Here is a 12,863-nt window from a genome sequence, read left to right on the forward strand (position 1 = left end):
GCATGGGCCAACTTGAGCCTCCCTCAAGCCGGTAGGCTGTTAGGAATTATGGCAGTTGAAGTCCAAAACGCCTGGAGGGAGGCCCAAGTTGTCGCATGCCTGAGAGATAGACGCCGACCGCGCTCCCATTGGCTGCTCGCTGCCGGCTTCCCCTCCCTTCTTTGAAGCCGGGACTCCATTTCCCATCAGGACCCGCGCGGAGGAGGGCTTCCTCGACTCTGAGGCGGGAAAGGATGGCTGCAGCCAGCGCTGAGGGCCCGTTGGGAATGGAAGGTTTTGTCCAAAGCCTCTTCCAAGGCAAGCCGGATCTCAGGTAGGAGAGAAGCCGAATCAGGCAGGCATGACATTAGGAGGGGAGGTGCCCGCTTCCTTGGGACAGGGATCTAGGAGTGTAGTGGACCACATTACATGAGCCAACAGTGTGATGGGGCAGCTAAGAAGGCCAATTCGATTCTAGGCTGCATTACAATACATTCTTAGTTTGCCCATGCCTGGTGTAGGCTCATATAATCCAGTTCTGTACAGTTCAGCCTGCATTATATGAGTCTTCATCAGGCATGGGCAAACCTCAGCCCTCTGGGTGTTTTGGACTTCAGCTCGCACAATTCCTAACAGCCAGTCCAAAACACCTGACTGGAAGAAGCCTTAGATATGGTTATCATGGTTTTCTGTGGGCATGCAGATGACTGGTATGTGCCGTGTGTTCTGTATCTCAAACACTAGATGTGAGATGAAAAAGCAAGCAATTTTTTGAATTGGCAGGTCAAATATACCTTCTCTGGAGAGTCATAAGCAGAGGCCGGGTGGCCATCTGTTGGGACTGTTTGACTGTGTAACTAGACAGGTAGTAAAGGTAAAGGTTTTCCCCTGACATGAAGTCTAGCCGTATCCAACTCTCGGGGTTGGCGCTCATCTCCATTTCTAAGCCAAAGAGCCGGTGTTGTCTGTAGACACCTCCAATGGCCAGCATGACTGCAACAGCATACAGATTTTTTTAGATTTTAATTTTATTGTTTTACCCCACTCCCATCCTCCGCCCTTTCCCCATGGACATACTCTTTGTACAATACACTACAAAAATTACATTTGAAATGTCAGTCTTAATCTCAGTTTTTCCACTCCACATCTTAAAACATTCTCTAAATAATTCCTAACCAGATCCCACATACTCCTAATTATTATAACATTTTCTATTTTATCTGCATTGTTCAATTTACAATTTGTTATTTCCACATTTAACATATTAACTATGCAAGTATACCAATTTGTCAGAGCCCACTTTGTTTTATCTTTCCAACCCCTCACTAAAACAATTTGAGCACATGCTATTAAGTTGTTAAACACCCTTTCCTTTTGCACATTATAAACTTCCAGAATACTTGCATGTAATACATTTCTATTGGCTATTATTATTTGAAGATTTAACATTCCGTTAATTTTTCCTTCAATCACTCTCCAGGATGCCTGTACTCTATCACATTCCCATATCGTGTGATTATATGACAGTGTAGACCAGGCATGGGCAAACTTTGCCTCTCCAGGTGTTTTGGGCTTCAACTTCCACAATTCCTAAAAGCCAATCCAAAACACCTGGAGGACTGAAGTTTTCCCTTGCCTGGTGTAGACTCACATAATCCAGTTCAGTGAGTCTACACTGACCATTGTGGGTCTACACTGACCATTATAATACAGTTCAAACAGCATTAGATGGCAATGTAGATGGGGCCCTAATGGTGCCAAACTGCATTAATTCCACAGTGTAGATGCACCTTTAGTTTCCGATGGCTTTATATTTGTGCATTTTCAAGTGTTGCCTATCTCACCATTACCTTGCATTCTCTTCCAGTACCCTCACTCTCACTATCATCCGTAAAAAGTACCTTCTCCATACTGGAAAAAAAACTCTGACGAAGGAGGAGAAGGAGCAACTCAAAGATCTGGTGGAAGTGGAACTGATGAAGGTGCAAAGTTTAAAGGGTTAGGCAGCTTTTCTCCTGGGGAACCCATTAGGAAGCTTTTCAAGAGAAAAGAAAAGCATGTTGCTTTATGGGAATTACCTTAAGGGAGCAATGTGGTTGAAGCTGAAAAGCTATATATTTATATATATATTCTAAACTTTATAGATTGATGATGCCCCAGATAATCAGGAAGTCCCCATTTCGGGCAACTCGAGAGGTCGCAAACGATCCTGTCGCCCCTCTGATAGCTCTGGCGATGAAGTCAAAGGCAGACAAGAGCAGAAGAAACAACGGACTGGAAAGGACATAGGTAAGTGGTCGAGTTCAAGACTTGGAAGAGACCCTCAGGGCCATCTAGCCAACCCATTCTACAATGGAGGAACCCACAATCAAAGCACTCCCGACAGATGGCCATACAACCCCTGCTTAATAACCTCCATAATAGGATATTCCACCACACTCTTGGGAAGCATATTCTACTGCCAAACTTCTGTTGCCATCAGGTTCTTCCTAATGTTTAGGTGGAATCTTTTTTCCTGCAATTTGTATCCATTGTCTCCTAGTTTTCAGAACGGCAGTAAAACAAGCTTGCCTCTTCTCATTGTGACTTCCTTTCAAGTAGTTAAACATGTCCCCTTTCAGCCTTCTTTTCTCCAAGCTAAACATACCCAGCTCCCTAAGCCATTCCTCACTGGTTTCCAATGAGTCTGTTTGCCAATGGCAGACACTCTTCCTTGAAATGTAAGCTTCCCTCCATTGCCAGCCTTTCTGATGACAGTACGGTGGAGGTATTACTACTTCGTGTTGTCAAAGGCTTTCATGGCTGGAATCACTGGGTTGCTGTGAGTTTTCCAGGCTGTATGGCCATGTTCCAGAAGCATTATCTCCTGATGTTTTATCCACATCTATGACAGGCATCCTCAGAGGTTGTGAGGTCTGTTGGAAACTAAACAAGGGAGATTTATATATCTGTGGAAGGTCCAGGGTGGGAGAAAGAACTCTTGTCTGTGGGAGGCAAGTGTGAATGTTGTAATTAATTACCTTGATTAGCATGGCAAAGCCTCGCAGCTTCAAGGCCTGGCTGCTTACTGTCAGGGGGAATGCTTTGTTGGGAGATGTTAGCTGGCCCTGATTGCAAGGCCAGTTAGCTCTGCAGGAGTCTACCGTATGCCATACAGCTGCGGACAAGTCAACATAATAGGGACCACCAAATCCAGCATTGCCCAAACACGAACCAAGGAACATGAAAGGCACAGCAGACTAACTGAACCAGAGAAGTCAGCCATAGCAGAGCACTTGATGAACCAACCTGGACACAGCATATTATTTGAGAACACAGAAATGCTGGACCACTCTAACAACCACTAATTCAAACTAAACAGAGAAGCCATATAAATTCACAAGATGTGGGCAATTTCAATAGAAAGGAGGAAACCATGAAAATGAACAACACTTGGCTACCAGTATTTAAAAACTCTAAAATCTGGACAGTAAATTAAAAAAAAAACACTCTGAAAACAGGGGAATGCCAGACAAGAAACAATCAGGGCCAGCTAACATCTCCCAACAAAGGATTCCCTCAGGCAGGAATCAGCCAGGCTTTGAAGCTGCAAGGCTTTGCAATGGTAATCAAGGTGATTAATTGCAACATTCACATTTGCCTCCAAAAGACAAGAGTTCTTTTTCCCACCCTGGATATTATTCCACAGATATATAAACCCCACTTGCCTAGTTTCCAACATACCTCACAACCTCTGAGGATGCCTGCTATAGATGTGGACGAATCGTCGGGAGAGAATGCTTCTGAAACATGTCTATACAGCCTGGAAAACTCACAACAAGCCATGACTGCTTTGTTCTCCCACAGTCATCTGCAGACATTTTTCACTGGTGGAGCATCCCTTATCTGAAATTCAGAATACTCCAAAATCTTTCAGACAGGTGGCACATAAAGCTTGTTTCATGTCTAAAAATATTGGCAGTTTTGCGTACCAAATTATCTTCAGGTTATATGCATGAGGTCCATATGAAACATAAATGAATTTCATGTGTAGATTTTAGTTTCCCTCTTGAAGATTCCTCATTGTTTATGTCACATGTGTCAAATTCAAGCCCTGTGGGCTGAATCCGGACCGCCATGTCATTTTATGTGGCCTATCAGGTGCTTGACTACAACACCTGTTATCCTCACCATTAGATTTGACTAGAAGTGATGGGAGCTGATATACAGTGACATCTGGAAGGCTGGGGCTTGTTCTGTGTAGTCAGGAGAATGGGGTTTGAATTTAGGTACAAGGCTTGGGATATGATGTCTGGCTTTAAAATGTCCTTTAACCTTTTCCTCATCCTTAGAACCACAAGTGTGGCCTTCACTAAAAAACTATTTTGACACTTCTGGTATATTTATATGTATATGCAGATAAAGGGATTCCAAAATCCCTTCGATCAATAACAGCAGCATCAACTATTACTATCCTAGAACTCAATGACAGAACAGTTATCAGACTCGAAATGCGCCAACTGTGTATTTATATGTATATTTTTATCAATGTTTTAATGTATTTAATTTTAACTGATTGAATTGTTTGTAATATTTTTATATTGTGTTTTATTGTAAGCCGCCTTGAGTCCCCTATGGGTGAGAAGGGTGGGATATAAGTATTGTAAGAAATAAATAAATAAATGAAATCTGAAAAAAATCCAAAAGCCTTCTGGTGCCAAGTATTCCCAGTCTGCCTGGCAGTGATGGGAGTTGTCTAATCTGTAGTTACTATAGATAGCCAAGGAATTACAGAGTTAGTCAAACAGTAGTGAAGCCTTCCCAACACATGTTGCATTTTCCCCATCTTCTTTTCTCCTCCAGAAACCAATTCTGATGAAGATGATTCTGGGATTGACTCTAAGAAGCTTCCACTTCGTGTTGGCTCAAAACATGCTGGGAAGTCCTCAGATTGTTCTGAGCAGGAAGACAGTGGAGCAGAGGGCCATACAGATGGATCAGAGAGCGATGGGATAATCTCAAAGAGCATAAGAAGGAAACCACGTCAAAGAGCAAGAAATGAGAAGCAGAAAGGTGGCAAGAAATTTCAAGGGCCTGGTGACAAGAGACCGAGAGGCAAATTGGGGAGTGAGTCTGAGGAAACGACCGAAGAGCAACAGAGTGATTCAGAAGAAGAGATTGAAGAAGAAGCCAAGTCAGCAAACGGACGAAGCTCTAAGTCAGAAAGTGACTCTGAGCAGGAGATCCAGAAAAGGAAAAAGTTTAACAAAGAGCAGAAACAGACTGCTGCCAAAAGTGAAAACAGAAAGGTTGGTGGGCAAAGGAGGAAAAATAAGAATGAGTCTGAAGAGGAAAGTGAGTCATTTAAGGTGGGGAGGGTTCAGAAAGAGAAAAGAGATGACTGGAGTGAGAGTGAAGAGGAAAAGAAAGGAGGTCGCTGCAAAAATAGGGAAGGCAAGGCAAAAGGGAGAACTCGGAAGTCTCAGGAGGAGACCGAGAGTGAGGCTGGTTCGGAGAGTGACTCAGAGAAGAGACCCAGGGGGCGAAAGAATATAGCAATTAGTAAACAGAAGAAAAAAAGCACGAGCATAGAAATACTGGACAGTGATTCAGACAACAGTGAGGGCAAAAGTCAAATGAAGGTGACAACACAGAAAGGGAAAACTAGAAAGGTAAGTGAAGAAAAATGGAGCTCTAAATCCGAGAGTGATTCAGAAGACGAGAGCCAGCCTAAGAGAGGAGGATTGAAAAGGACACAGAAGAAGAATGTGGGCAGAAAGAAACTGGTGGAAGTACAGGAGAGGAAAAAACAAGTCATGCCCAAAGGGAGTGTGAGCAGTGAAGATTCAGAAACTGACTCAGACAAGCGGAAGAGATTGAAACAAAATAAGAAGGGAATGCTGAAAGCCAGTTGTAGTGAAAGTGAATCGCAGAGTGAGGTAGAAGAGAAAGTAAAGGAGAAAGGCCAGAGCTGGAAGAAGACTCCAAGCAGCGACGAATATGAGAGTGGGCCAGAAGAATGTGAAACTACAATTCAGAAAAAGAAAATGGAATGGAAAAAGAAGAGCGATAGTATGTCTGAGAGTGAATCTGGCCAGGAGGAAAAGAAAGGAGCAGAGAAGTCCAAGAGAGACAGCAACACGGAATCAGAGGCTGATTCTGAGGACTCTGGGAGGGAATTGGTGAAAAGGAGACAAAGTCAAGGCCAGCAAAAGAAAGAAAAAGAGAAGCCCAAAAGAAGACAAAAGGAAGGATCAGAGAATGAATCTGCTGAGGAAGAGGAACCATCCAGCTCAGAAGAAAAAGTTAACTCCACTTCTTCTAAACAGCGGCATCAAGGAAAGGTAAGATGATAGGGTTGTTGACACCAGACATTACACTTCACTAGAATTCACAGAAAACTGCCTTCCCCTAGTCCTCCCTCTGGACTTGGTTTTAAGATTTTCCTAGATTTCATCAAGGCTTTACTTTTGAGAGAATAATTTCCAAAACACAAGACACTAAATCCTCTGAAAAGTTCAACGAGACCACAAACCAATTTATCTCTGTCACTTCCTGTAATCATATGTAGAGAAATATCCCGAAGGATGACATATTTTGAGTTCCTGCTGTGGAAGCACAACTAGATGCTCTTTTATGTGCCCCGCATTCCCATAAAAATGGACACGGGTTTAAGCCAGCATTGGATGGAGTGGATGTGCTTTGCATCCACTCCATTCAATGCTTCGCTGAATTTACTGAAAGTTTACACCCACATATGTCACAAGTTGGATTTTATCCTAATGATAGGACCTGACCAATTAAATCAGTCAAGTTCTTAACCTTCACAGAACCATAAAGCTGATTGGATGATTTTGGGTCACTCAGATTGATCTACATCACAGAATTGTTGTGATAATAAAGTGAGCAGGGAAGGAGAGCCATGCTTGCCAATATGGGTTTACTAGAGGAAAGACATACCTATTTATTGTAAGTAATAAGTATATTTCTCTAAGGAGGTATATTTATTTCCCAAATTAAAAGAGAGTTCTTTCGTAGTAAGATATTACAAAATAGCCCAGTCTATCCAAATTGGGGTTAAAAGTAAAATGGATTCCAATTCTAATTACGATCAGTCTCCAGGTTACAAACATGATAGGTTCTGTAGATTTGTTCTTAAGTTGAATTTGCATTTAAGTCAGTACAGGTACATTTTTTAAGTCTAACTCAAACCAGTATTAGCTTTGGATGGCATAGGAAAGGGTTAATACCTGTGTGGTATTTGCTTTGATGTCTGTGCCCCCTTACAGAAGATTTTACTTCACTTTCTGTCCCTGTGATACTTGGATTTTGAAAAAAAAAAGGCTTTTTGTGGAAACAAGAATTGGAAATAAAGTTTCAGTGGACACCCCTTTTCCCCACGGTAATAACTCTTTTCAGGGGTGAATTTCCCTTCCTAGGGGCAGATTTGTCTCACTTCCTATTTTCTCACCCCCGTTTTTAACTAATTTAGGGGATTACCTATATTACTTTCACCATCTAGCATTTTAACAAATGCAAATACAGTAGAGTCTCACTAATCCAAGCCTCGCTTATCCAAGCCTCTGGATAATCCAAGCCATTTTTGTAGTCAATGTTTCCAATATATCGTGATATTTTGGTGCTAAATTCATAAATACAGTAATTACAACATAACATTACTGCGTATTGAACTACTTTTTCTGTCAAATTTGTTGTATAACATGAAGTTTTGGTGCTTAATTTGTAAAATCATAACCTAATTTGATGTTTAATAGGCTTTTCCTTGATCGGTCCTTATAATCCAAGATATTCGCTTATCCAAGCTTCTGCCGGCCCGTTTAGCTTGGATTAGTGAGACTCTACTGTAGATGTATAACTCTTTATTTTGTAATTTCATTCCAAGATAAAATGCTTTTAAACCAGCAAGTGCTGCAGATTTTGAAACTCTTAATCTACACAATGAATTAAACAATTAACTTACTTTTTAAAAGTAACTTTTCCATCTTTTCACATTCACAGTCTGCATCAGTGGATATATGAAGCTGTATGGAATGCTTGTGTCACATGCTCTAATCTCCCCCCCCCTTTCCTGAATTCCTGACTCCTACAGGACAAAGACAGTCATTCTGGGAAAGGTGAGGAGCACCCCTCCATCCGACGCCTGAAGCGCTACATCCGGGAATGTGGGGCGAGGCGGAATTACAAGAAATTGTTTGAAGGTTGCCGATCCCGCAAAGCCCAGGAGGAGATCCTCAAACGGGAGTTAGAAAACCTTGGCATGAAAGGTAAGTGAAGGCATTTGGTCCCAAACTTACCTAACTATCTGTCTACTACAGAATTAAACTGACTGAGTCTTGATCAAACCTTAAGAGAGAGCCATGTCTGTTAAAGCAGCGTGAAACCAACATATCAGTGCAGATGCATCTTCAGTGCAAAGATACACAAAACCACAAATGGAGCAATGTTGTGTGTATTTGGTGCCACCTCTAGTATTTTGTGATTCATGACCAGACCCAAAACAATGTGAAGTCTTCAGGCTGTAAGAATTATATGCATACAGGCCATTTCCATATTTTTTTCTAAGTTCCCTAATGATCTTGTGCTTTCCTTGAGAAGCAAGTTAGACATTTTGATTTTTAAACAATTCCATACATTCTATGATGAATGTATGGTATAATCCATACATCATAATAGGGGTACAGGAAGCTGCCTTTATTCTGTGTTCGTCTTGTTCAGTTTTGTATACTCTGCCAGTGGTTATCCAGGATTTCAGGCAGGGGGTCTTTGCTAGGCCCATCTGAAAATAGCCAAATTTGAGCAAAACCATTTAGTTTACCCCAAGCTACATCTCTTCTTACAAAGTAGTGTCTTTTGCTGCCTCTTCAACCCTGTCAGGACAAGGATCAAGCTTCTATCGTTTCCATGGTATGTCCTTCTCTGAATGAATCCCTTCACTAAATGGGTTGGCTTTCCAATCCCTATATATGATAGAGAGAGTCTGCCATTTTTGCCTATTGTGCACCTTTGAGAGCCACTAGATGCCCACCAAGGAAATGGAGATATTTCTGTTTCAGACAGTGGCCATTTCTGGGTCTCAGGATTAATTGGTGAGTGCTTGTCCATGTAATACAATTCTCGGCCTGTACTTTCTCTCCCATTTCCTTAGGGGCACCATCTCTAGCAAAGTGCAAGGAACTGAAACAGAAGCGTGAAGAAGCAGCTGAAGTGGCTTCACTCGACCTGAGCAACATTATCACCACAGAAGGTAAAGTCAGATGTAATGCAAGGAACCAAAGTGCAGAGGGCTTTTACCAGTGGTTTCCAATCCTGGCCCGTGGGTGCGAATTTGGAAACATTGAGAAAAAAACAAATCTTTTCTGTTTTAATTCTGTCGGTGTACTTGGCTTCCCCGCTGTTCACACATTGACGTGAAGGACTGGAAAATCAGAGGAATGCTTTGTGATATATTCCCTTGCAATCAAGATTTAAATACATTAATTGTCCTCTTGTTTTCAGTCATTTGCTCTTTCTACTTGATATGACATCAGATTAATTTGAATTGTTGTATCTTGTGTTTGAGCCCAAATAATGAAAGTCGGCTATTATTTTTGTTAACAAAATAAATACAGTATGACCCCTTTATATGCTAGGAATGCATATCCTGGGGATGCATATAAGACTTCATGTTGATACACAAAACCACAAATAACCACGACCCCTATTGAAATGAAGGCTATCTGGCCCAAGAATACCATAAAATTGCCTCAGTGGACCTGGAACATGTGTAGAGAGGAGGTACTTTATTCATTTTAGCAGTGTGAGCCGAGGGATTAATTAATAGATCTCTGCAAGATTTACAACAGATCATCCCAACAGAAAAGTACTAAGGCCCGGGCTGTGGCGCAGGCTGTTGAGCAGCCAGCTGCCAGCTGCAACAAATCACTCTGACCAAGAGATCATGAGTTCGAGGCCAGCTCGGAGCCTGCGTTTGTCTTTGTTCTATGTTAAGGCATTGAATGTTTGCCTTATATGTGTAATGTGATCTGCCCTGAGTCCCCTTCAGGGTGAGAAGGGCGGAATATAAATACTTTAAATAAATAATAAATAAGGATTGTACTTTCTATCTGCTTCTTAACTAAGTAACCTTCCCCACCCTAAACAAGGTTTGACAGAAATGTCATTGAACTATGCTCCAGTTGTCAGCAAACCTGACCTCCTCCTCCTCCAAATGATGCAGGTCGAGGATTGAAATTATGATTTTGACAATAGTTTCAAATTTATAGCTAAGCAATTTATGTTCTTTGCATCACTGTGTTTATCACACTGTTGTCATGATTATATTTCTTCCCCAATCTACTTTACCAGGAATTAGTTGCATAAGGAGAAGAAGGTCCATTCTACTGATGATCATAGTATGAATAAATGACATTTCTATCAGGTTCAGGCAAGAAGCAGCTCTTTAGTGAAGCATGCTAAGTACCTGAGAGATAATACAGGTCCACGCTACTCAATAATTTAGTGTGCATCTGTCCACACATAAGCTACTATTTTGTATCTGTGTCTAGCTGGTAGGTCTCAGGCTCCTATTTTAAAAATCTCTAGAAATTAGATTTTGAATGCTGCTTGCTCTAGGAGGAAACTGAAATTAATTGTTCCCAAAATGTTGATTCCCAAAAGTTGTTGAACTTCGCATCCCAAAATTCCTGACCTCTTAGCCTGGCTGAAAGGGAGCTGCCTTCTAGGGGCCCAAATTTAGAGTGCATGCCTTCAAGCCGTTTCCAATTTATGGCAACCCTAAGGGGGTTTTCTTGAGATTTCCATGAAAGACTGTGGATTCAAACCATGATCTCCATTCTTAATGCAGCCCCAAAACACACTTTCTCTCTGATGTATGGAATAAGCTGTTGGAGAATTTCAAAGAGGAAAAGGGCATTTTAAAAGTAAATCAGCAACAATAGCTGTTTTAGCAGATCAGAAGCTTCTTGAACATAGCAGTAGAGCAAATGAGTTTCAACAAGACCAGAGTCAAGCTTTAAAAGTTACAAAAGATTTTATTGAAATAACTTCATTTCTATATAGGAAATTTAGGGCCTAGCTATCTATCTCTCTGGAGATGTCTGGAGGACTCAGGCTTGCCATGCGCCCAAAAAACTTTGAATAAAAGATTTCGTGAGAAGTATCAGTCTAACAAAAAGAAGAGAAAGAGAAGCAGACAAAGAGGGCAATGGTGGGGAAGGCTGTCCCTGCCAACTATCTCATCTGCCTATCTATTTCCTTAGTGAGGACTATTAACTTGTGCAGGATGTGGTTGAGTTCCAATATTTCTAAGAAAGATTTAACTCTGGAAGTACGCTTATATCTTCTGACGGAGACAAAACAAGTGAATTTGGCCCATAGAGGCCTACAAGTTTGTGTGAAGGTTGTCAGAAATATTAAAAATTAACTACTGGTAGGTATTTTTAATTACAAAGATGTAAGTCAAACACAGAAAGAGCTAAATAAGCTAGTGTTGCCCTGACGGGAGTGAGCAAGCCAAAGTCTGTTAGAATAAGTGAGCCAAAAGCTAGTGTCATATTGAAAAGTGTGTGGTAAGCCTCAGTTTGTGAGAAACCTGGTGTGAGAAGGCTTCAATGAGAGAAGCTCCCAGTTGAAGGCCTCATGTGTGAAGCTCCAGTATGAAGGCTGAAGTGTGTAAAGCTTCTGTGTGTGAAGCTCCTGTGTAACTTCGGTGTAAGAGGTAGCGCTATAAGAGCAATGTTAGAAACTGTTTATCTGCATGAGAAAGAAGCCTAGTATGAAGCAAAGAAGGAAACATAAAGAACTTTATTTGTGTTATGAAAGCCTTGTTCTTGTAAATAGTGCAACCATATTATTTTGCTATAAAGAAAAGTCCTCCTAAGGAAGAGATAACATTGATCTGTGTGTTTTTGTTCTTTTTATCACTTTTGGCTACTGGGGCTGGGTCACGCTGCTGCTTATAGCTTACTCTGCCATACGTTCATGGAGAGGGTCTTTTGTTAATAAGCCCACTTGCCCAACAAAGTTGACTCACATTTGTTGCATTTTTCCTGAACACTCTTCCTCTCTCTCCCTCCCTCCTCACAGGCCGTCCAAGGCGTCGCAATGTCTGGAGTCTCTATAGCAAACCTCAGGAGCCTCCCAGTTCCCCAGAGGAAGCTCCTATCCGCCGTCCCACTACAGACTGGTCCTCCCTTCGTGGGGTTATCAGTTCAGATGAGGAAAGCGATTGACTTGGGGCAGGAAAGGGGCCTTGATGGGTCAACTGTTGTCTGAGCTGTGAAGAGAAGTACGTATTTGGCCGATGTGACAGCCAGGAGGGACAGATTACTTTGTTTTACATTCCAAATATAAGTTACAAGGCCTTGCCTAAGCTGTAAGCTTTTTGCTGCTGCTGCCATTTTTTGTTATCAGCAAAATGGGACGTGATGGCCTCTGTTAAAGACAAGTCCTCATCTCCTGGAATCATATCTGCTCAGAGAGGAAGAGTTGCAGAAGGCTGAAGATACTCAGTACCTTGAAAAATACCTGAGCTGTTTGGATACTGTTATTGATGGTGGTCTTATCATTTTCCCCATCTGAGAAATGAAGTATGTATTGGAAGAGAGTTCAATTTGTTTGTTTGCTTTTATTTCGCATCAGCCCAGGGACCTTGCATTTTTTTCTATGTCTCACAGGCATAGGTTTGCCTTCTCTCTTGGTGCAGCCCAAAGGAGTATGATTTGTCCTGTATTAAATGCCATAGGTTGGGATGAGGGCAAATATAGCTTTGTTATCAGGGAACATGCTTCCCTGTTGTAAATGTTTTGTGTTGGAAGTTTCATATGGCTTGAAAATATTTGAAATGTTTTTTTAATCCCTTAAATAAAATCTCTTTTAGACTTCAA

General features: G+C 41.6%; 1 protein-coding gene across 1 annotated transcript; it reads left to right on the forward strand.

The window, feature by feature from the left end:
• The first annotated feature begins 50 nt into the window (after window positions 1–50).
• On the forward strand, window positions 51–12,863 carry hirip3 (HIRA interacting protein 3). The gene is made up of 7 exons (XM_003228223.4): window positions 51–313; window positions 1,847–1,961; window positions 2,124–2,268; window positions 4,822–6,302; window positions 8,069–8,243; window positions 9,125–9,223; window positions 12,064–12,863. Exons 1-7 carry the CDS (start codon window positions 234–236, stop codon window positions 12,207–12,209), a joined length of 2,241 nt encoding a protein of 746 aa, XP_003228271.1. The 5' UTR covers window positions 51–233; the 3' UTR covers window positions 12,210–12,863.

This window comes from Anolis carolinensis, chromosome 6 (assembly GCF_035594765.1).
Source record: "Anolis carolinensis isolate JA03-04 chromosome 6, rAnoCar3.1.pri, whole genome shotgun sequence".
NCBI classification, from domain to species: Eukaryota; Metazoa; Chordata; class Lepidosauria; order Squamata; family Dactyloidae; genus Anolis; species Anolis carolinensis.

What these genes read in the sequence shown, in the direction of transcription:
- hirip3 (XM_003228223.4), top strand. Translation starts at nt 234, where the DNA reads ATGGCTGCAGCCAGCGCTGAGGGCCCGTTGGGAATGGAAGGTTTTGTC. An exon ending in AACAGCGGCATCAAGGAAAG is followed by an intron (nt 6,303 to 8,068) that starts GTAAGATGATAG and finishes TGACTCCTACAG; the next exon opens with GACAAAGACAGTCATTCTGG. An exon ending in AGAAAACCTTGGCATGAAAG is followed by an intron (nt 8,244 to 9,124) that starts GTAAGTGAAGGC and finishes CCATTTCCTTAG; the next exon opens with GGGCACCATCTCTAGCAAAG.